The 25,840-nt window shown below is 40.2% G+C and overlaps 1 protein-coding gene across 2 annotated transcripts in view; it reads left to right on the top strand.

Moving 5' to 3' along the window:
• Positions 1–25,840, top strand: part of SYT5 (synaptotagmin 5) — a 211,694-nt gene that overhangs the window by 155,788 nt on the left and 30,066 nt on the right. Inside the window, exons 2-4 of one of the 2 annotated variants that reach the window (XM_075191252.1) lie at positions 2,400–2,566; positions 7,187–7,201; positions 13,021–13,202. In XM_075191252.1, coding sequence (XP_075047353.1) covers positions 2,407–2,566; positions 7,187–7,201; positions 13,021–13,202 — 357 coding nt within the window. In that variant the 5' untranslated portion in view covers positions 2,400–2,406. The remainder of the gene's footprint in view (positions 1–2,399; positions 2,567–7,186; positions 7,202–13,020; positions 13,203–25,840) is intronic. The other variant, XM_075191253.1, reaches the window with a different exon arrangement.

The following is a 25,840-nucleotide window of genomic DNA, read 5'->3' as shown; positions in this document are numbered from 1 at the left end:
ATCAGTACCTATAAGTCCTTCATGCACAGATGCTGCCTTGAGATCTCCAATGTTAATTACGGAATCTTCACACTCTTAAATGCAACAGTCCAACTGTCAGATTCAAATTATCTTTTGTACCTAAATAGAAGTTTGGGAACCCATGGTTTCAGTATAACTCTCCCTTACCTGGGGAGTAGTCAGTAATCTACCTCCTTTGTCTAATTACGCCCCGCCTTTCTCTCCTCTTATTAAATTCTACAAAAATCTTGTACATGTATGTTAAAAAACGTGAGATGTTTGGTTCTTTTTTCACCTGAAGACTTCTTTTATCTATGACATGTTTATTGTGCGTAATAGTATTGTATACTATTAGAATCCAGTATATATAGCATTATTTATTTGCACTGGCCTTATATCAAAAAATAGAGAGAGGGTAAAAACCTGCATTGTGCTGGCATCAGTAATTTATTTTTAACTGATTGCCAACTTGTAAATCATTCTATTTTTACTTGTAATTTAATTAAGAAATCATATTTTAAGTGGGTTTGAAAAAGTGGAGATGTTGCCTATAGCAACCAATCGGATTCTAGCTGTCATTTTGTAGAATGTACTAAATAATACTCTAAATAAATGAAAGCTAGAATGTGATTGGTTGCTATAGGCAACATCTCCACTTTTTCAAACCCGCAGTTTAGTAAATAAACTAAATTAAAACTCCCCGAAACCTCGTTACTCTGTTGAAAAACATATATAGAATATGTCCTGTACACTCAGCAGGAAGATCAATCTACTGGGATGTTTCCGTCAATTTTTTAACTCAAAAATTAGATTTTGTTTTCCAGGATGAGATTTCTGAGTGAGATAATGGGGGTGAGAGGGTGCACATATGAGGGCATTCGGGTCTTGTCCTATACCTTTACCTATACACTTCTATGGAAAAGTGAATTTCTAGGTACAGCAAAGTAATAAAAATCATCAGTCAAAAGTGACACATGTAACAAAGGCAGCTCTGATGTCAGTGCCCAGTACAGCTAATCTCCAAACGTTGGAGAGCCAGTAATTGAGATAGGGGACGTGACCACATTGTGATGGGGGGTGGCCACATCCATGGGGTATATCTATGCCTTTGAAGCATTAGTCTTACCCTTACCAGCCTCCTCTTCCCTACTAATACCCATTCATTGCCGCATGCATCAGTGGCAGCTGTATGCGCCACCCGTTCACCACAACTTGGCTACGCAGAGCATCAGTGAGAGGGACATAGTTCCTAATTTCCTGAATCGGGACTGTTGGGAGGTAAGGTACAGTGTACAGTGCAAACCAGACCATATTTACCACTCTGCGGCTGCACTAAGTCGGGCTTCTCTGTGGATAGCTGATGTCCTCATAGGTCCGAAAGGAAAATACAATAACAGAATAAATAGACACATTCGCGCCTGATTCATTAAGGAAAGTAAAGCAAAATAAATGAGTAACTTTGGACCTTGGTAAAACCATGTTGCTTTGGAGGGGGAGGTAAATTTGTAAATGTGAGGACAGATTTATCATTGGGGTAAGGCATGTCTTAGATCAACTTTTAATGTCAGTGTAAAAATAAAGCTATCAAGTATTTGTGTGTTAGATGAAAAAACAGCCAGTATTTTCCTTATGTGCAAAATAATAAACTCATTTGCACCCCTTGCACTGTAACATGGTTTCGCCAAGGTTCAAAGTTACTAATTTTCTTGCTTTACTTACCTTACTGGACCAGGACCATTCATGGCTAACACTTGAATATCACTGTAAATCACTTCAATACCCTTAATCAGCTTAAGAATTTACCCTGTGTTCAAATATCCACACACTAGGAAGTGGGCAGATGCTGGAGAATTGTCAGCTCTCCCGGGAGACCTACCCAGAATTCGGGAGTCTCCCGGGCATTCTGGGAGAGTTGGCAAGTATGAGATATATATATATATATATATATATATATATATATATATATATATATATATATATATATTTATATATATATATATATATTTATATTATATTAATATTAATTAATATTAGTGTTAATATTACTATATATATTAATGTCATGAATGACATTGTACAATATTTTAGGTTCAGCTTTATGGTTCCTGTGTAATTATTTAGGCTCAAACCACCAAATTATTAGAGAATTCACAATATGGTTGACATGATAAAAGAAAATTCTTTGTTAGCTGATGTCCCAAAATTATTACCCAAGCATGTCTGTACTACCTGTTGTGTTTTCTATAAAATGCTTGCATGACATAAAATATATTATTTTCATTGTCACAGTAAGCACTATACATATTTGTGCCCCTTTGGGCCCAGTAAGAGACTGTTCTTTAATGTATTGTGTTATATCATTTTCTGCAATTCAATTAATATTCTTTTTTTGTCCACAGCTCAACAATGAGCCAGGAGCGTAGATCTGCAGAGTTTGCATCTGAGCAGACAACGCGCACGACAACCTTGCCAGAGCCCCACCAAAATGGCACGGATATATCAACCAAACACAATGTCTTCTCGGACATGAAGGACAAATTTATGAATGAACTGAGCAAACTACCAAGTAAGGAAATGTCATGTGTTCATTTGTTCACTAGGGTAGAAGACAGCTAAAAATGTTCAGTGCATGACAACCCCAGGCCCTGTGTGTGCTGTAAGAATCAATGCATCTCCATTTGTCCTGGAGGAGAGATTGTCACATTGAATTATTACGGCTATATAGTTTCAAAAGAAGTAATGGTTGAGAGGGGACATTAATCACGAACTCTCCACAGGCTTCGTGTGAAAGGCTAAAGGAGTTATTTAAGTAACTTTAAAGGCCCCTAATGAATTGATAATATATTTTGATAAAAACAAAGGCTTGGTTTACACATGTCCTGAAAGGCATAGACATTATAGAGATGTATGCCATCTATAAACCCACTTGGCAGATTACGCTGATATTAAACTGCTATACTCAATTTCACACATTAGCTCTTTGGCTCAGTGAACAAGATACACTTCAGAAGCCAGGCAATCTTTATGTTTTTAATAATTCAACAATACATTCCCAGTTAATATGGTTTCTACTGAGAACTGATTTGAATTACCTCCGTTCATTAAGAATTGATGCTAGGGAAACACACATGTTCAGTGCTTTACTATTCTGTTATATTCACCAATATCTTTTTCTTAGTATTAATAATGCATAGAGGGTGGGCAGGATATGAGGATTATATTATAATTGATGGTTGTGAGCACCCTTAGGTGTGAACGGAAGAAAATGGCTCATTCTATTTATGTCAAATATTTAAACAGTAGCTACTATTCCTTATTACAGAAAGCATTTAGGATAGATAGGTTCAAGGGCAGTTTGGACATATTTACCTAAATATAAACACTTTGATTATGTAGGGTTCTTCCTGGGATGGACCTCAGGACCTTTGCACCACAATGCTCCTAGCGATTGGAGTAGGTGTTGGGGTATATCGCTTTTCATGTTCTCTCGTTGTGTTTATTGTACCTCCATAATGTCTCTGTCTCCTCTGCCCTAACAATGGTGTGTTTCCAGCAACCTCCAGATATATATAAAGCCTGTTAGTGGACATCAGGTTATTTTGTGCCACGTGGATCATTTAGGCTCTACTTGCTCTTAGTCTTAGCTTGTGAGACTGATGCTTCCGTTCTTATAATAGTCAGTCTCTGTCTTACAGTCATTTCCCGCTTGTGTGTCTTATTATCCTATCCCTAGACTACCCCCAAGAGCGTAACTACAATAGATGCAGAGCTTTGACAGGTAAGACGGGCCCCCCTCAGCTGCTACAGGACCCAAAACTAAGGGGGGTCCACCTTCCCTGTTGAAGCTCCATTTGCATATGAGTTTTTCACCATTTAGCGGTACACGGAGGCCCTTATAAAATATTGCCCACACAAGTCTAGTTACGCCCCTGCCTATCCCTATCCTATTTTATTTGCCTGTCCTAGTTTCTTTGTCTTGGTGCTGTCACCCCCAGTTTGTCCTGCTTTAGTTGCAAAGCTCCTTGTGCTATTCAAGTTTGGGGGGCATCCAAATACCTGAGGACAGTCCTGATGACTCGGACGGTGCTATAGGCCCAAGAGAGCACTGGGAGTGGGAACGTGTCTCTCCAGAAGTGGTTTGAATGTCAGTTCCTTTCTCTTCATCATTCTTTTGTAATTCCTTTAACAATCACATATCCTTTGTATCTGTGTCCTATTTATGTTTGCCTCAAATTCTGGCATTGACTCCTACCTGGCTGGTTACCTGTTTAAGTTTTTACCCAATGCTGTATAACTGCCTGCTCCGGACAGCTGGCCTGTCTGAATATACTTGGTTGCTATATCTGTCTCTGCTATGTCCACGAGTCGTTGTACCTTCTGGTGTAATACCCCAAATTACTTGCCCTGTCAGTGTATGTAAGTTCCTGCCATGGGATTTTATTTTTTGTCCTTTATGGATGAAGAATCCTATGACGATTGTTACAAATTATTTCATGTATATTACCCAAATCACTAATACGCAGCCTATCATATACCTGTTAAATGATGACTTTACTTATTGTTTGAAGTTTAAGTTAAGTATTCTTCTTTTATAACAGAAAAGGGTAAAAGGCGCCTCCTAGTGCAGTAACGACAACAAGTGTATACACACCGATATCTAAAATGTGTACCATATAAAGAATAATAAACAGCTTATCTGTGAATCCTGTAAATCATGAATCTTGAATGAACTTCAAGAAATTAAAAAAGAAGAAAAATAGTGTAATATTGCGAATGTTTGAACATCAATATAGCAAGGGATTCTTTACTGTAAGTGCTGTTAAGCTATGGAATTGTTTTTCCAGTAAGATGATGAAGGCATATTCACTAACAGGTTTTGTAAACTCCCCCATGTACATGATGTGGTGCAGTTGTCTGCCATAGGGGGCATGGGCATCACCACCCAAAGTCATGGCCATCACCCATAACATTCTACACAACAGCAACCCAACAACACCCCACTACCAAAATCACTTTGGGCCAGGTCTCCTGTTCACACATGAGAGACTAGACAACAGTAATCGCACACATGCTGCTCAGTTCTCCCTCCATGTCCTCATATTAGTTGGGTGGAGTCACAATACTCCGCAGTACACAGGCAGTAATCTCCTGCAGGATTGCAGTTCACACTCTGCTGCCCATTTCCTAGTTTAGAAACCATAAGATGGGGATGTATTTCAGCCTGGTCTAGAAATTTAGGCTGTTTGTTACTGTGGCAGTACAGCGTTACCCCAGCAGTACTTCTCTACTCTGTACAATGGGTGGTGAAAGTACAAGGGGCTATTAATCTATCACAGGGAGTGTGTGTGCTAAATAATTATTAATTTTGCATTCAGTTGTATTTTAAAACTGCCCAATGGTGTTACTTTAATTTTTTATCATCATCATCATCATCTATTTATTTATATAGCGCCACTAATTCCGCAGCGCTGTACAGAGAACTCACATCAGTCCCTGTCCCATTGGACCCTACAATCTAAATCCCCTAACATAGACACACACAGACCAAGGGAGACTAAGGGCAATTTGATAGCAGCCAGTTAACCTACTATTATGTTTTTGGAGTGTGGGAGAAAACCGGAGCACCCGGAGGAAACCCACGCAAACACAGGGAGAACATACAAACTCCACACAGATAAGGCCATGGTTGGGAATCGAACTCATGACCCCAGTGCTGTGAGACAGAGATACTAACCACTATTTTTGATCAACATGCCCCTAAAGAGAGTACTGTAGATGCCACCAGACCCAAAAGACCACAAATGATCATCTTTCCTTTATCACTCTTTTTACAATACAAAAGAAAAATAACAATACAGTTTAAAACAAATAAAACATTCCATCAAGCTGATATATAGTGTCTTTTTTATGATTTAAATGTGTTGGTCCTTCTTTCTTCTGCTGCTGAAGAATAATATGAGTTACTTAGACATTCGGGAAAAACCCTAGTATGTTTAACAAACTTAACTAGACAACGTTCAAATAAAATTAACAAAAAATAAATAACTTACAAGAAATAAATAAAAAGAAATTAAAATAAAGAATAAATAACACAAATCAAACTATTACAAACAATAACAGGTAATCCAAGGCAGTTGATGATTTGTTGAATTGTAAATATGCCGCACGTACATATTTCTGCAATTTTAAAGATTATGTATTACGGTTGCCTGTTGCATTTTACATTTTGGACACATCATCATAATCATCACAATTTATTTATATAGCGCCACTAATTCCGCAGCGCTGTACAGAGAACTCACATCAGTCCCTGGCCCATTGGAGCTTACAGTCTAAATTCCCTAACACACACACAGACAGACACACATACAGACAGACAGAGAGAGAGAGAGAGAGACTAAGGTCAATTTTGATAGCAGCCAATTAACCTACTAGTATGTTTTTGGAGTGTGGGAGGAAACCGGAGCACCCGGAGGAAACCCATGCAAACAAGGGGAAGAACATACAAACTCCACACAGATAAGGCCATGGTCGGGAATTGAATTCATGACCCCAGCGCTGTGAGGCAGAAGTGCTAACCATTTAGTCACCGTGCTGCCCCGTTTCCCCCTCTACCATGTATCTGTGTTGAGACTGAGATAACCAGTGATCATCTTCACTGATTAAAATTCCACTTGGTAATACCATGTTGTGATATTTACTCCAAAACTTTGATGTAAACTTATCAAACTTTCTAAAATGGAAAAGTGGAGATGTTGCCCATAGCAACCAATCAGAAGATTCTAGCCATCATTTTCTAGATTGTACTAGATATTTGATAGCTAGAATCAGTTTAGTTGTAATGAGCAACAAATATACTTTTTCTTTTTAGAAGGTTTGAATATATTTTCCACTTAAACTTTTGTCCAAAATCTTAAAAAAATAAACAATATCTTTTGTTACCCACATTAAATGTATGTTTGATTAAAAAGACATTAATGTTAACATTGTTGTAGAATTTATTTATGTTTAAAGATGTTTCAGGATAGATTTGACATTATTCATATTCCTGGTTTTTATGTATATAATAGATATAAAATGATACTGCAGAAGTCCATGTATTTCATTTGTTCCATTTCATTCTTTCATTTATTCATTTATCCATTTTCCATTTTTTTTCTGTTTGCTTTCATTTTCTAACTGTAAGCTCATGCCAGAAAAGGTAAGTGATAATGCTACTCTCCCTGCCTCTAGATTCACCAATCAGGTGGCTGTAGAAACCCAGAAGGGTCATCCAAAATAGTTGTAAATATTAAGGGAAATGCACCCAATAGAATGTTTAAACAATCTGTACATTAACCTGTAATCTTCCTCTAATCTAACATAGTAGTATTGTTATATTTATTAGTGAGTATGCAGAGGTCAGGGGCTAGCTGGTCTGGAGGCGCAGGGGGGGGGCATCTGCCCCCCAGGCTGGTCCTATAGTGGGCTACCTTGGGCTGGGTCACTGAGCTACCTGCATTTATTTTACTTTAAAATGTTCCTAATAGGCTGCTGAGCCGAGTCAGCCAACCCCTGGCAGCAACAGTCAAATTTGCTTCCCTTGATATCTCATTGAGGTAGCTGGATTGTTCTTAATGTGTTATATAAACTGAGAACTGAGCATAAAAAAATGAATGACGACAAGTGGAACTAGAACTTCCTGAGTAAATAATCAGAACTCTGAATGTTTTGTCAATTGACTCATTGGCGCATTAACAAGAATCTTGGAAAAATGAACTTCCCTTTCACGGTTCCTCCAGCACATATGTCAGAAAAGGATTAAACAATAAAATAAAGGAGGTACAGAACATCCTGGATATATTTACATGCCAGCTGGATAGTTTCTCTCCCTGTGATAAAAACAGGATATTTTGATAACACCTGAGTAATTGGTAACATTCAACAAACGTGAGGCAGAGATGGCTCACAAGTCACTTGCTGTGAAACATCTGTGCTGTGGAACATGAAATGTCACCCGCCCACGAGGATCTGACTGCTCAGCTTTCCCAGATGATACAATAGTGACAAGTGTAGTTTGAGTTGCACATATCTTAATATACGGGAAGCTTGAAATCTAGAATCTAGATGCATCCAGTGCAGAAATATTTACGTCATCATCATCAACACAGAAATATGCACTGGGTTTATGGGATGGGCAAAGATACACCTTCTAAAAATTGTGTCTTATAAATAACTTAAAATAAGAGGCATAGTTGACCAGCTTATCCAAGGCCCTACTTTATTTGAACTCACAGGTAAACACCACTGACCCGCCTCTACAAACGCATACAGGCCTAAGTATAATATGTGCTCAACTCAAAATACGAGTGCAAATTGTGCTCATGTGCAGTGTAACAAATGTTACAATTTCACATTCTAAAAGTCGCATTTTAATGTAGTTCAAATGGATATCTGTCCAACTCTAAATCGGGCCCTTTAAGATTAAACTTAAGCCAAGAGTGCTGTGTGGAACAATTAATAGCAACAAAAAACATCTCATCAAATACACCACAACCAAACAGATCACAAAGTAAACAAATAAAAATATACTAGTTGTAGACAACTGAAGACGTATATAACATAGCTGAACAAGTTTCCTGTAGGAAGTGATCATGATATCTACGTGTGTTTTGACTTATGTATTCAATAATCAAACATGTCATACATGGAAAGCACCATCCACATGTAAGTCATGTGATAAAAGTGTCTGGGACGTTTTTAGTGCACAGAACCAACGCTTTAAGTTATATTCAAAGGCACTGACATTTTGTCACACTGCCCCCCCTTCCCCTTAAAAGTCAATACATTTTTAATTTGTGTCTCACAATTAATAATAACATTTTCAATTCTTTGCTATGGATTTTTCTGCTACTTTATGGCAGAAAAAATTAGCATATATTTAATTTATTTAGAATCTGTATAGTTGAGTTCAAGATTTCAGCTTACATGCATCAATTCAGTTTAGAACGATGGTAGTCTGAGCTCTCGCATAAACTAAAATAGGACTTGTCGGGCAACCAGGAATACTGAATGTTTTTTACTTTTCTAACTCTTACTGCAAGAGCGAACGTGATAAATTCACAGGGACACCCACAGTTTGGGAGTACCAACCCCCACCTTTACTGCACTGAATCTTTTCCCTGTGTCAACAATGTGGGAAATTTGTAATGTTTAAATTTTTTCTTCACCCTGCTGTTGACGAGGGGTTTCTGTGCTTAGTCAGTGGGGGGAACGAGTCCCAAACTGAGGGTTTTCCTGTAGGGTTGTAGGAAGGGTTATAGTAACTGAAAAATTTACTACGTGGCTTGTTTTTGCTAAATCCTTATACAAAGGGCCTGGTTTACAGTTACTAGAAGATGCAATTTCGCACCTTGAAGAAAACAACTGCAGATAAATTTTGGGTGGAGTTTGCACTTGGTGTTAGCAAAAATAAGCAACGTTTTAGATACCGTAATACCCAGAAGTGCATTGCATGAGTACATCATGCAAAGCTATGATGGGACGTTGCTCAGAATTAAGTTTTTCCCTTACAGTTGAGAAGAGGGAGTCTCCTAGCTCAACTACGAAATTCATTATTAGCTGTTCAGTATTATTGTGCTGTATGGAAAGCAGGCAGCATTTTCCCTGCTTGCAAAGAGATTGCATTTGCACTCTTTGCATCGCAGCATGGTTTGTCCAGGTGTAAACGTGCACCCTTCAGTTGGATTTGCTCCTTTAAATCATTAACTCTTTAAATCATACTTGCCTACTTTACCGGAATTTCAGGGAGGCTCCCGAATTTCGTTGAGTTCTCCCAGACTCCCAGAAGAGTAGGCATCCTCCAGGATCATTATGGGGGCAGAGCTTAATGATGTGCTTGTGCCACGAAGCCCCACCCCGTTATGTAATGTAATGCCATATATTTCGGAATTTCATAGCAGGGGCAGAGCCCAAAAAAATGACACCGCCCTCACACGCCCACATCCTCTTCCGGAGCTTCTGAATGCCAGCTTCAAAAGGTTGGCAAGTATGCTTTAAATTAGGCCCAAAGTGTTGAAGGCACTATGTAATAAATGAGTATAAATAATGTAGATCCTGGTGACAGGTCAGGTTCTCTTTAACAGGTTCATTTTAATTACTTCTATAACTGATCATATTGAAAATTCAGAGTATGTTGTATAAATCAATATAACCAAATTAGTTTATTTGTAGTATGTATTATTACTAATTTATGATTATGCAGTATAGTATAAATAATGTACAAGGATGTGAATACTTTTACAAGATGCCATATATACAGCAGCAGGGGTAATGAGCATAATATATTTCAACATATTACATAGATCAGTGATGGATAACCTTTTCAGCTTGGTGTGTCGAAAATCGGAAAAAAGTGTTGCCGTCCTTGGGTCGTGTGTCACTTCAAGAAATATCCATAATTTGGTGATATATACAGCCCTAATAAAGAAAGAGTTATATTTTTAATATATTTGTACTGTTTATTAGTTTGTTGTTGGACAGACTCCTGTACAAAATAATTTAAAGCACTACACTACGTACTCCCTTCTGTAACTAGCAGTAGGCAGGCGCGTACCTGCAGCACTTTTGGCAGAACTCAGCAAGTCTGTGGAGCAGGAACTAGGCAGGGCTCGGAACAGTAGAAGAGGCTCCAGATGACAGGACAGGAAAACACAGCCCCTAAAGAAGAAGAACCCTGGCAGGAGAAAGATAAAAGTCAGGTTGATGGCTGTTAAAAGGGACTATTGCACTCCCTCTAACTAAATCACACATCCAAACATAAAAAAAACAGCACTGTGGGGAGTAAAGTGTATAAAAATGTATATAATTGATAATATCTATAAAAATATATGTATATCATCATCATCATCACCATTTATTTGATTCCGCAGCGCTGTACAGAGAACTCATTCACATCAGTCCCTGCCCCATTGTATATATAAAAATAATTCTTAACTAATAATAGTAAAATTCATTTCATTACCCACCTTTGGTCATTTTCATTACCCCTTCTGCAGCCATTGCCACCCTTCCCTGTAGCCATTTTTCCTTACTTCACCCTGCAGATATTTTCATTACCCCCTCTGCAGTCATTGACACCCCCCCTGTAGCCATTTTTCCTTACTTCACCCTGCAGATATTTTCATTACCCCCTCCTACAGTCATTGTCCCCACTGCAGGTATTTCTTAACCCCCCACACAGCCAGTTTTAGTTGCTCCCCCTGCAGATATTTTTACTGATCCCCCCACAGGTATTTTCTTTTCTTTCCTTGTCTCTCCTACAGCTGTTGCCCAGTATTTTTTAGTCATTAACTCCCGCCCCGCCACCCGCGCAGGTATTTTCTTACCTGCTATTTAAGCTGCCGGCATTCACTCGCCACCTCGGGAAGAAAGACCGCGCAGCCTACTACGCAGCTGTGCGTGACGTCATCACGTCACATCGGGAGGGAGGGGAGGGAGGGGAAGCACCAGTGACAGCTGAGAGCCGGGAGCCAGAAGCACATTGGGGGCAGGTGGAAGTCGGGAGCGGACCATCTAGCGCCGGCCCTGTGTGTCAGTCAAAATGCCTCAGCGTGTCACCAGTGACACGCGTGTCATAGGTTCGCCATCACGGACATAGACCTTTGGCTAAAGCCCTGTCCCACTAAACCAGAGATTATGAGTTCAGGCTTCATCTGTGTAAAAGATTACCCAATCCATTACAATGTGTCTGCAGAGGTGACACAGGGTAAACTAGTGAAGTAAAATTGAGGTAAACAAAGAGCTTACCAGAGTAAGAAAGGTCAAGAATCAAATGTGCTTTACACCAGCCAAGCGGTAGGAAAAAAAGGCTGTATCTCTCGCCATTAATGTCTGCTTTCCTAGCTTCAGGTTTAAATAGACTAAAAAACTCTAACTACTAACATATTGCAATACTCAGGAGCTAATTCTTGTTAATGCGGCAATGAGTCAATTGACTGACTGTACCATGCAGACCAGAGATGTCTGTTGGATATATATAAGCAGTGACACAAATAAAACAGACAATAGTAGGATTATCTTTAGATTACTATGGAGAATATAATGGTTCTGAGGGTCGGTCTCTCCAGATCCCTCATTAAAGTAATAGCAATTGTCCAGGGAGGTCATTTGAGGTAGGTTGTCAGGAATCCGATAATTCTGACCGTCATTGCTGCCCAAAATATTAATTTGCTCCCTGACATTTTTGGATTCAAGGTCTACCACTCCTTGTGAGATGAGTTTGAAAGATGTGATATCTCAATATTGAATTAACAAAATTAAGTTTAGAATAATGATTGATGTTTTGGGATGGACATCCGATGGGTTAGAATGTAGTCCCCTTAATAAATTGTTTCTTCATAATGTAAGCTCTTGCAATAATAGCCACAGGCACCCTGAGATCAAGAGTTTTTCGACATGTGCCCACCACCTGTGGACAACCCTGACGCCAGCACCCTATCACACATCTCTGCACTGGCTGCAGAAGTCCATCCTCCTTTAAGCCTCAGACCGAAGACCCCCAGAGTCTTTCTACATGTGTTTTACTGACTCATGATTTGATTGGCCTGGGAGAGATATCCCCTCCCCATTGGCTACTGACACAAGTCTAGTAGGGGATCAGCAAGTTATATGAGGCTCCCATGTAATATGACCAGACTTGCAGAGCGAGATAAGAGAACTAGCTCATTTCTCTGAATTTAATGCACAAATGTTCCTTAACTGGATGCTGGCATATAAAAATAACAGTAATCCATCACTGGTTACTACATTCACTAAGCTCAAATTCATTTCAAGAGAAGCAAATGTATTGGTGATTTTTGTTTTTATATTATCTTATCACATGCAGCACAAATGTGAAAAAATCTCAGCTGTTTGAGACGTTTAGTTGGGCGTCGCAGTTGGGTAGAACAACAGCTAGAAAGCCACTAGTTGCCTATGCCATGCGGTTACTATTTTCTATGACCATCTAGTAAATTGTTTTGTGTCTTCTTTTCCGCTCAGTTCCTCCTTGGGCTCTGGCTACCATTCTGATTGTGGCTGGTCTACTTCTACTATGCTGCTGTTTCTGCATCTGTAAGAAATGCTGCGGTAAGAAGAAGAAAGGCAAGAAAGGAAAAGATAAGGTCAAGGCCCAAATCAACATGAAGGAGGTGAAGGACTTGGGGAAGAGTTACATTGATAAGGTAACCAACCAATCACTCGTGCTTGAACTATAGATTCCAAAATCTAATTGTACAAGGTCAACTTTACCTGGGCAAGTCGCCATTGATTTCTTTAGGGACTAGCGACATTTCTGAGCCGATTTGCGCTTAATGCCTCAGTGACGTCACAAGTTAATAGCGAGTTTATGAGCCGCCACTGTGTGTAGGTGATTATAAAGAACATGCGCGTTGACCAAAGAATGGGTGAAGTTAATTTTTCAGTTGGCAGAGGTAACACAACACGATTGTGCAAGAGATGTGTGGAGAGTTTGCGCTCATTCTTTATTGTACTTCATTGAAGTCCAATCAAAGCTACTTTTTTTTGGTGGGTACATTCTTTAAATGATCATTTGGTCACCCCTGAAATTTTGGCACACTAGACCTGGGGGTAAATGTATCAAGCTGAGAGTTTTCCGGCGGGTTTGAAAGAGTGTGGAGATGTTGTCTATAGCAATCAATCAGATTCTAGCTATCATTTTGTAGAATGTACTAAATAAATGATAGCTAAAATCTGATTGGTTTTTCAAACTCGCCAGAAAACTCTCAGCTTGATACATTTACCCTCTGGTGTTAAGCAACCTGAGTCTGGCTGAGTGCCATGTATCGACCTAAAATGTGTCCAATAGAATGGTTATGCCGAACATTTTTTTTTAGCTTGGACCCCACATGTCAGTGTGCCATTGTACTGAGATCCCAAATGTCAGAGGTGGGACATCAAAAAGGTTATTCCCAATAGAATGTATTGCACATCTGACATTAAGGGAACCCAAAACTCCGAGACCCCTCTAAGGGTCCTGGCGCGCATCTCGTATATACTTAAAAATTGTTGTGCACGTTAGGGTTAATCGTAGCTCTTTCAACAGTTCTAGTTATGCCCCCCCCCAATGAAAATTTATGTGCATACATCTCTCACACAAAATATCCCTCTCGTTTGTGTTCCATTTGCATTCTGTTTTTGTCCTATAGATATATACGTTTGATTTTTGGCAGTCACAACCATACTGAATATTATAATTGTTTCTAAAGTTAAGTGCTCGCCTTACCATTTGGCAGCCAGGCAACTTGGAGAATTTCCAAAATACTTGTGTGCAAGAGGAATTTTCTGAACAAGAACTGAAGCATTTGTTGTGTTATCAGATGTTGTCTCCAGTTGGATGACTTCTGCTCCATGATACCCAGAGGAGTGCGAGTTTTGTTTCCTCCTTTTCATCTATCATTGTGATGTCTCATTACTGTCACCATTTGTTAGACAGCAGTAAATTGGCAATATGTTGCGGAAGCTGCAGCAACACTTTTCACTGAAATTCTTAGATAAATTGTCAAGCTGGTAGTTATAACCTGAGCCAAAGGATTCAGCTGTCCAGATTCCAGTTACTGGTTTCTGCATATACAATTACCTCTACAGGTGGTAGTAGATACAGGTGCTCAGTATTACTATTATTATCCAATATTAATAATGCATGAACATTTTATGCAGAGCTGTACAATTACTAGAATACATTACATGCAGATACAAACCGAAACAAAAGGCAAACAGGGCTTTGCAGAAAAGCTAAAACAAGAAGGAGAACACCCAAAGAGATGTGGGCTGTAAGTGTCAGGTGGATGAAAATATGTTGCTTGAAAACAACACTTGTGACAAAGTGGACAGTAAGCTCTGAGCAGCCCGGGTTACCTGATAATGTAATGTTTAAAAATTGGTAGAGAGAGTTCCAAAGAAGTGGTGCAGCTCTAGAGAAGTCTTGTATAGACAATAGGTCCTGGGTTGAGCATAGTGTATGGCTTGGAGAATACTTGCCATTTTAGTTGAAGATAAAGCCTTCCAGTTTCGCTGCTTAACTACCCACCTTGTCGTCTACCTCTCCCCCCTTATTTCCACTTCCTTGATTCAGGCTCCGTTCCCCCTTCTCTCCCTCTCACCTTTGTGTTTCTCTGTCAGTCTACCCCCCCTCCTCCTTAGATTGTACGCTCCTTTGAGCAGGGCCATTTCTCCTCCTGTTTCTACCACTTCTAACTCTGCTCTCCAGCTACTCAGTCCTCCTCCTCATGGACCTTCTGCCCTTCAACCCCTCTCGCTTTTCCCTGCACCCCTATGTGGCTCTTAACCTGTCATCCGCGCCCTCCCTCTTGGGCTCATGCTAACAGCGTATGTGGATTATTCCTCTCCCTCACCCTCCCTGCCTCTCTCTCTAGATGTGCTTTGAGCCTACCGAGTTACTGTGCTTATTGTTAATTGTACCGTGCTGTCTCAGCTGGTACTGTGATATTGTTTGTCCCTGTACGGCGCTACGGACACCTTGTGGCGCCCTATAAATAAAAATTATTAATAATAATAATAATAAAAAAGGATGTGCTGATGAAAATAGTAGAGGGTGTAGGTCAGAACCTTATTACACCAAAAGAAAATGGTAAAGGAGGACATAACATTGTGGGATACAGTAAATGAGTAGACCAAAATGCAGGAAGAAAGCCAAAGTGCTTGTAGATCACTAAGGTCTAGCAACTGGATAGTTTTGAAGTGTTGAAAGTGGTCCACTATGTCAAAAGCTGATGAACGGTCTATGAATAATAATAAAAAGTAATGACTTATGGACTTGACCATGAGCAAGTCATCCGACACTTAACAACAGTCTCAGTAGAGTATTCCGGGTGGAAAAACAGATTGCATAAGCTTGAAAAAGACAAGGTGAAATAGAGGGAATGTGGTGTTCAAGATGAAGGTAAAGCAAATTTTCATCATTGTACGTAAGGAAATCAAAGATTTAGAGGAAGGAGCTTGAAGGCAATTGGACTTATAATTGGTAAACTCTCTAAACATTTGAGGGAAATTAGTTACAAACAGCTAAAAAAAATAGTTTTAAAAATAAATACATGTATTTCATAATATGATCAATATCCATGGTAAGCAAAATGTACTTATTTATTTTTCCAACTAGTTTGGTTTCTATATATCACCGTAACTAATTTCAACCACAGGCCCACCACCCTACCCTGTAATTCCATCCACCTACCTTTCCTCTAATTCATCATCCCACCCCACCATCCATCGTCATCATCTCCCACCCCTATTATTCATTGCCCCTCACAGTCATCACAACCCACTCCTGTTATACAACACCCTTACATCATCTGTCCAAGGGGGTTGGCTGGCCTGGGGGGGGGCATTTGTCCCCTGGGCTAGTCCCATTGTGGACCGCCTTGGGCTGGGTCAATGGGCTACCTGCATTTTTGTCCATTAAAATGTTCCTACTAGGCTGCCGAGCTGAGTATTGCCACCCCCTTCCTCCACACACAATGCTATAGCTTGCCAGCCAGCCCCTGTCTATTCTGATTTTCATTACGCAGGAGGGTACTGTGCATAAGAAGAGTTTTGTATCCTTAAACGTATTGAACCAAATCTGATCTCTGCTAGACAGCCTGAGCTTGTTTTCGCTATAATAGGCATAAAAAGAGTGTGGGGTCCCCTGCTATAGTGACAACCAACCTCTGGTGATAAGGGCTCATGCCTCTTGGGTTGGTACAAAACACAACATACTGAGCTCTCAGATTCTACCAGCACAACACTGAAAAGCACTAGGGCTCTTCCTTACCCGCGGGCTGTGGGGACCTGGTAATTAACAAGGTTCGAAGCTCTGGTAAGGCAATTTTGTCAACCCAGTGGTACCATTCTAATGGACAGGGCTCCCTGAGGTTATATTTTACAGTATAAAACTGACATTAGTACAGTAATATTGGAGCTGCTGTAAGGTGGAGAGGACATACGGGCAAAGGTAGGCTGTGAGTTACATGACTTTGCTCAAACATATTGGTTGCGTTCAGCTAGGTCTTGCATGTTGTCCTCCATTTCTGTGTATTTGCACATTGTGAACATACAACTACAGTATGTATGGACGTGGTGACCAACAAGGCTGAAAATTAATTAAAAAGATTTGTGTTGAGCCACAAAAGTTATTGCCTTTCCTAAGTGGCCAACATCTTCATGGTCTAGTTCTGCAGTGCTAGAAATGGTCATGCATGCCTTTTACTGGGCTTCTTATGCTCACTGAAATACAAGTCATCATTATCATCATTTTATTTATATAGCGCCACTAATTCCGCAGCGCTGTACAGAGAACTCACTCACATCAGTCCCTGTCCCTTTGGAGCTTACAGTCTAAAGTCCCTAACCCACACGCACACACATACAGACTAGGGTCAATTTTGATAGCAGCCAATTAACCTACCAGTATGTTTTTGGAGTGTGGGAGGAAACCGGAGCACACGGAGGAAACCCACGCAAACACGGGGATAATACAAACTCCACACAGATAAGGCCGAGATCGGGAGTCGAACTCATGACCCCAGTGCTGTAAGGCAGAAGTACTAACCACTGAGCCACGGTGCTGCCTGTCTTAATCTATACTAAATATAGAAGAGAAAAGATAAGTGTCACTGTGCAGAATGTAAAGGGACATAAATAGTTAGTGACAGTGAACAACTATATATATCATTTTAGAAATTATAGTGATTTTATAGAAGTAACCTATACTTCATTTGGAATAAAGTAGCTGCTGGTAACGTTAACAGTCCCTATTTCACCTTTTGAAATGTTGACCAGGAGGTTTAACGTTTGCCCTTTTCCTAGTAAACCCGCTAGGCTTTATTATATAAGACATAAATATGTCTTCGCAAAAGTAGCTATCAGCTGCCCTAGCAAAACAATGCAAAGAAAATTTCTCTCTATCTTGTTCGTACTGTACTAAAATTATATTCTTTTTGGCTGGAAAATGTGAGCAATTCTTGCCGGGTATTGTGCAGATCTTTTGACACTTCATTCCGCCTGCCGGTTCAGCAATTGCTTCTGTTTGAAAATGAAATTATCTTTTGTTCTCCTCAATCTTGTTTTTTGCCAGTTTTCTTTCATTTTTTTGTATTACTTAGAACAATGCTGTTCATACAGAACATGCTCATTAGTCACTCAGACTGTCTCTTGTGATCCCGGCTCTCTTCTCTTTGTCTTCACCTCTACCTGTCATCTCTTGAGTGTCTCATTTTCTTGTCTACTTGTATTTTTCTCATGTAATACTTTTTTTAACCTCTTCATTGCCTGGAAGAACTACATTCTGGAGGCATCAGGAAGTCTGTGGGATATGCTTTGCTTAATTATTTAATTCCCTCCCTGTCAGATAATCTTGTTTCAAAGGGGTAAAAGGGATAGAGGGCCTAAGTCGTTAAGAAGAACAAGGCAAAAAAAAATGAGTAACTTTGCACCTTGGCAAAACCATGTTGCATTGGAGGGGAGGTAAATTTAGAATGTGGGGACAGATTAATAGTTTGGGTAGGGTATATCCTAGAACAACTTTAAATTTCAGTGTACAAATGAAGTTATCAAGTATTTGTGTGCTACATGAAAAAACAGCCAGTATTTTCTTTATGTGAAAAATAATAAACAATGTTACTTACAATGCAAGGGGTGTAGATTAGTTTAAGTTCAGGAGAACATACACTCCTTTTTTGTCCAGAGAGTGTACCGTGTCTGCCATGGAATAGACAGGAGAGTAGATTATTAAAAGAAATTGAAGGGGGATACCTTTAATGGCTAACCATTTTGGAAATCACTTCTTTTAAGACTCTAAGCACCCTTGATCTGCAGATTATAATTGAAATTTAGATAAGATGTCATACATACACATAGATTTATCAGCACAATTCTTCAGAAAAGCAAATGGGTGTAGACTAGAGTAGAGAGAATATACAGGGGTTGATTTGGATTTTAAATAAAAAGTTGCCTATTTTCTACACACTTACATTTCCGTGTCTGTATTTTAAGTTACACACATTAAGATACATGTAACCTTAAACCTACCATTTTGAAGCACACAGAGCATATATATATATATGTGGAACTCATCATCATCAACTTCAAAGCTGCACCCGTCTTGTGTACTAGCAGAATTTATCAGGGATACATGTTACCCAAAATAAGACACTTTTTAATAGGGAACGCGTAACATGCACCTGCACTTACACCAGAGCTGGATTAAGGCTCTAGGGGGCCCCGGGGCACTTAAGACAGGGGGGTCCCTAAGATCTAAAATTAAGGGCATAGTGACACATCCTGCATTACATCACCTACAGCCCACAGTATGACACTTACAGCTCTCCCAGAGGGCTCCCCTAGGTTGTCTGCATAAGAAAAATCATTGCTTCTACAAACTAAAATACTGTACATTAAAACAATCATCAAAACACCATATTAAAATGGGTATTGACACCACACATTAAAACTAGCAATGATACTGCAAATTAAAAATATCATTAATAATGCATCATTGGGCGTGGCTAGGCCACCCTCCTACAGACAAAAAACCTGCATTGTTGTGTACACCATTGAACGGTCACCAAAAATTGGGATTGTTCCACTAAAATCACAACATTTCACAGACTCTGCTGCTCTCTCCTACCTGTTTTTCTCACTTTCACCACCTGTGCTGCAGGTTTCTTTAGCTGCGGCTTGTCTGGATCCTGGAATGTTGGGGGCCCTATTTGGAGAAAAAAATGGGTACATTTAGAAAATTACAGCCAGCTTTGGCATTAAGTCAGTACCACCCATGATTAATAATTAGGCCTTTCTCCTGCCCCAACATTAAAATAATAGTATTCACATTTAATAAATAAAACTATTTCCCTCCCTACAAACAGCCCCAGCAATAAATTAATAGCATTTACATTTCAGAAATATACCTATTTCCCGCAACCGTCACTGCCATTAAATAATTCATAGGCACATTTAATAAAGGGACGTCATTCTCCCCAAACTCACCCCCACATTCAGTAGCGCCCAAACCACCCCATCTTAAATTAATAGTCCCCATAGTTCCTCAATATGTGCCTCTCTTCCCCCTTTTTCCTCATACTGTGCCTCTCTCCCCCTTTTTCCTTATACTTTACCTCTCTCCCCTCCTTTTTTCTCATGCTGTGCCTCTCTCCCCCCTTTTTTCTCATGCTGTGCCTCTCCCCCTTTTTTCTCATACTGTGCCTCTCTCCCCCCCTTTTTCCTTACTGTGCCTCTCTCCTCCCCTTTTTCCTCATACTGTGCCTCCCTCCCCACTTTTTCCTTACTGTGCCTCTCTCCCCCCCTTTTTTCTCATGCTGAGCCTCTCCCCCTTTTTTCTCATACTGTGCCTCTCTCCCCCCTTTTTCCTCATACTATGCCTCCCTCCCCACTTTTTCCTTACTGTGCCTCTCTCCCCCCCTTTTTTCTCATGCTGTGCCTCTCACCCTTTTTTCTCATACTGTGCCTCTCTCCCCCCTTTTTTCTCATGCTGTGCCTCTCCCCCTTTTTTCTCATACTGTGCCTCTCTCCCCCCTTTTTCCTTACTGTGCCTCTCTCCCCCCCTTTTTCCTCATACTGTGCCTCCCTCCCCACTTTTTCCTTACTGTGCCTCTCTCCCCCCCTTTTTTCTCATGCTGTGCCTCTCACCCTTTTTTCTCATACTGTGATTTTCTCCCCCCTTTTTTCTCACATTGTGCCTTTCTCCCCCCTTTTTTCTCATACTGAGCCTCTCCCCCTTTTTTCTCATACAGTGCCTCTCTCCCCCCTTTTTCCTTACTGTGCCTCTCTCCCCCCCTTTTTCCTTACTGTGCCTCTCACCCCCCCCCCTTTTCCTCATACTGTGCCTCCCTCCCCACTTTTTCCTTACTGTGCCTCTCTCCCCCCCTTTTTTCTCATGCTGTGCCTCTCACCATTTTTTCTCATACTGTGATTTTCTCCCCCCTTTTTTCTCACATTGTGCCTCTCTCCCCCCTTTTTTCTCATGCTGAGCCTCTCCCCCTTTTTTCTCATACAGTGCCTCTCTCCCCCCTTTTTCCTTACTGTGCCTCTCTCCCCCCCTTTTTCCTTACTGTGCCTCTCACCCCCCCCCCTTTTCCTCATACTGTGCCTCCCTCCCCACTTTTTCCTTACTGTGCCTCTCTCCCCCCCTTTTTTCTCATGCTGTGCCTCTCACCATTTTTTCTCATACTGTGATTTTCTCCCCCCTTTTTTCTCACATTGTGCCTCTCTCCCCCCTTTTTTCTCATGCTGAGCCTCTCCCCCTTTTTTCTCATACTGTGGGAAAAACCTTTTCTTTTGTTTTTTTTTACTACCCTGCTCCCCCCACCAACGAAGGAGCGGAGCCCCGAACCCGGCCGCATATATTTAGGGGTTTAAAATGAAAAAAAAATAAATGATTTCCGTTATTCAGATAAGCAACAGCTTCCAATTACTCCAAATATTAGACTATCAGATTCATTTAACAGAGATATCTCTTGCTTCATTGTGTTTGAATCTACATTAAGACAGAAAATGTATTACTTAACTTCCTATTTTCATCTATTCCGTCAGAATTAATTGGACACATCCTCTTACATTATGTATATTTTTGGTTCAGAAAGGGAGGCAGTGTCATAAGATGAAGGCATTTGTAACTTTGTCAAAATTAACAAAGTAAATCTATGTAGTAGTTAGTAAATGATTTTGGTTTGTCTGTATTTTATATATCTTATTTAGTACAAGAGAGTCCCCTTTTAGACGAACGAAATTAAATAGTGAGAGTGTTGCATTCATGTTTGCACTTACCTGAAAGAGTTAACGTGGGGTGTGGGTCTGGCCAGTGATGCTGAGGGGAGGTCCTTGTGGCTTTGTAGGCGATGCATTTCCTGGGGGAGTCACTCGGCTGGCAAAATCCCGCCCACCCACGCCAATTTTAAGTAAGCTTTAGTGTATAATGGTGGTTTAGCATAAAGCCGGTTGGTAGGTTACAGTTTTGGTGGGGAGGAAGGCACTGCGATCAGCAGCTGATATAGACGGCTCTATCGTGATTGGTCGCAGGTATCTGTCCCCTTACAAGGCAATCGGTTACTCTTGTCCCTTCCGTGGAGAGAGGCCTCGCCCGGCTCAGTGAGGGAGGGGGAGTGAGTAGTGAGGTGAGTGCAGTTTACTCTGACGCCAGGTTAGGGCCGGCCAAGCAGTGGGGTTATGAGAGAAGTGGGTGGACTTAAGGCTATATTGCCATGTCCACGCTTGGTTGGGTATCGCTGGAGCTGATCTCCAGTGCCCTTTCTCCACCACCAGGTTTTAATAGGTTATAATAAAATAGTTTTTAGTGCCACTTTACTCAAGTCTCCGTGTCTTTATTTTATATAAGTTGTTTATATTATTTAAGGTATTGTGTAGAACGAAGAGCATACACAGTGAACTATTTATAAAGCACCAACATATTACGTTGTCCTGACAGTAACAGGCACATAAAATAACTTATTAAGAAAGAAATTAGAGGTTGTAGCACCCAATGGTTGTGTATGTGGAACCAAATAAAAGTTAGTGCAAAGTGAATCCTTAACATAGAATTTCTGTCATCTTAGATATTAACTGCTATTACTAGTTGATCATCTCTGCAAATACCTTCTAAATGTAGCACTATATGAAGAAGAAGAAAATCAGCAGAGAGAATGCTTAATGAACATATCATAATTGGTAGGTAATCAGAGCATTACTTGTCAAGTCTTCAAAAAGGTATTTTACCCTTGGTGGTCCTGTCCGTCCAAGGTTAATGACCTACCGGTGTCAACGGTTAGAAAGATAGACTTTGACAGCAATAAGGATTCTACAGGTCCAACTAGTCTGCCCTTTTTAAGATACAAATCTTCAGCTATTGAAGTCTTTCCTGTTATGCGCCCCATGCATCAGTTGAGTAGCCTTGTAATTAAGTTTTTCTATTATTCTATTTTTATTCATCTATTTTTGGAGATAGAGGCTGCAGGACAGTACTAGAAGTGAGGTCTTATCAGTGACCTATAATGTGGCACTATAATCTCCCACTTCCTGTAATTAATACATCTTTCAATAAAACCAAATATCCTACTGTCTTTTTATACTGCTTGACTGCACTGCTCGCTTACCTTGTGTCTCCTGAAACTATAACTCCATGGTTCCGTTTATCTTTTGTTGTTGATATTATCTCACCATTCGTTCAGTCTAAGGGGTATAAACTAAACTGCGGGTTTGAAAAAGTGGAGATGTTGCCTACAGCAACCAATCAGATTCTAGTTATCATTTGTTTAGTACATTCTACAAAATGACAACTAGAATCTGATTGGTTGCTGTAGGTAAAGTCTCCACTTTTTCAGACCCGCAGTTTGAACAGAACCCAGGACTAGCGATGCTAGAACCAGCCACAAACTGTTTCCCTAAAACACACCATAAACAGAAAGCGCTAAAAGGCATACCTACTAATAATTAATATATATTTAGCTGGATAATTGGTTTAGATCCACTTTTAGCACTTTCTGTTTATGGTGTGTTTGTATAGTTCTTTAATTTAGGGAGCAGCAACATCTTCCTGCAGTGTAGCAGCTTGGTGATACCATACAGGTGTTTTATTAGCGTCTGTTCCCACGTTTTCTTCTTGTTTCTCAAACTGGTTTATTGACTCTGTGCAAAAATTAGAACATTTGCTGGAATGTCTCAAAATGTAAATAAATAATTAAAACAATGGGCCAATTTCAAGCAAGTTGAACAGGTTTCGAGGATGTTTGGGTCTGTTCAACCATGTTCGAACTGTTTCACAGATTGTCTAGCCGTGTTGCACATGAAGGAGCCATGTTGCACATGTGGGAACCAGCCCGAGCTTGGGCTTAAGTTGATACATTTTAAGTGTTTTTCCATGCAAATGGTGAACCTTGTTGTACAGTGAACCATGAAGATCTGTAGTTATCATATTATTTACTACTGCCTGTTTTGTATATCACAACTATATTTGGTATTCTGAAATCACCTGGAATTGTACCCGTCAGCAGCAATTGGTTACAACTTTTGGTTAATGGCGCTACAGGCATTACTTTTAGTTATTTCAGTAACAACTTTATTTTGGCTTACAAATGCAGCCAATACCGTAGTAACGGTAATAATGCACAGCCAATACCGTAGTAACGGTAATAATGCACAGCCAATACCGTAGTAACGGTAATAATGCACAGCCAATACCGTAGTAACGGTAATAATGCACAGCCAATACCATAGTAACGGTAATAATGTACAGCCAATACCGTAGTAACGGTAATAATGCACAGCCAATACCATAGTAACGGTAATAATGCACAGCCAATACCGTAGTAACGGTAATAATGCACAGCCAATACCATAGTAACGGTAATAATGCACAGCCAATACCATAGTAACGGTAATAATGCACAGCCAATACCGTAGTAACGGTAATAATGTACAGCCAATACCGTAGTAACGGTAATAATGCACAGCCAATACCATAGTAACGGTAATAATGCACAGCCAATACCATAGTAATGGTAATAATGCACAGCCAATACCGTAGTAATGGTAATAATGCACAGCCAATACCGTAGTAACGGTAATAATGCACAGCCAATACCGTAGTAACGGTAATAATGCACAGCCAATACCGTAGTAACGGTAATAATGCACAGCCAATACCGTAGTAACGGTAATAATGCACAGCCAATACCATAGTAACGGTAATAATGCACAGCCAATACCGTAGTAACAGTAATAATGCACAGCCAATACCGTAGTAACGGTAATAATGCACAGCCAATACCGTAGTAACGGTAATAATGCACAGCCAATACCGTAGTAACGGTAATAATGTACAGCCAATACCGTAGTAACGGTAATAATGCACAGCCAATACCGTAGTAACGGTAATAATGCACAGCCAATACCGTAGTAACGGTAATAATGCACAGCCAATACCGTAGTAACGGTAATAATGTACAGCCAATACCGTAGTAACGGTAATAATGCACAGCCAATACCGTAGTAACGGTAATAATGCACAGCCAATACCGTAGTAACGGTAATAATGCACAGCCAATACCGTAGTAACGGTAATAATGCACAGCCAATACCGTAGTAACGGTAATAATGTACAGCCAATACCGTAGTAACGGTAATAATGCACAGCCAATACCGTAGTAACGGTAATAATGCACAGCCAATACCATAGTAACGGTAATAATGCACAGCCAATACCATAGTAATGGTAATAATGCACAGCCAATACCGTAGTAATGGTAATAATGCACAGCCAATACCGTAGTAATGGTAATAATGCACAGCCAATACCGTAGTAACGGTAATAATGCACAGCCAATACCGTAGTAACGGTAATAATGCACAGCCAATACCGTAGTAACGGTAATAATGCACAGCCAATACCATAGTAACGGTAATAATGCACAGCCAATACCGTAGTAACGGTAATAATGCACAGCCAATACCGTAGTAACGGTAATAATGCACAGCCAATACCAGAGTAACGGTAATAATGCACAGCCAATACCGTAGTAACGGTAATAATGCACAGCCAATACCAGAGTAACGGTAATAATGCACAGCCAATACCGTAGTAACGGTAATAATGCACAGCCAATACCGTAGTAACGGTAATAATGCACAGCCAATACCGTAGTAACGGTAATAATGCACAGCCAATACCGTAGTAACGGTAATAATGCACAGCCAATACCGTAGTAACGGTAATAATGCACAGCCAATACCGTAGTAACGGTAATAATGCACAGCCAATACCGTAGTAACGGTAATAATGCACGGGCTGCGTTGT

This window comes from Mixophyes fleayi, chromosome 11, assembly GCF_038048845.1.
Source record: "Mixophyes fleayi isolate aMixFle1 chromosome 11, aMixFle1.hap1, whole genome shotgun sequence".
Taxonomy (NCBI): Eukaryota; Metazoa; Chordata; class Amphibia; order Anura; family Limnodynastidae; genus Mixophyes; species Mixophyes fleayi.
Note: the sequence above shows the minus strand (reverse complement) of the source record. Positions and strands in the feature narration are given on the sequence as shown.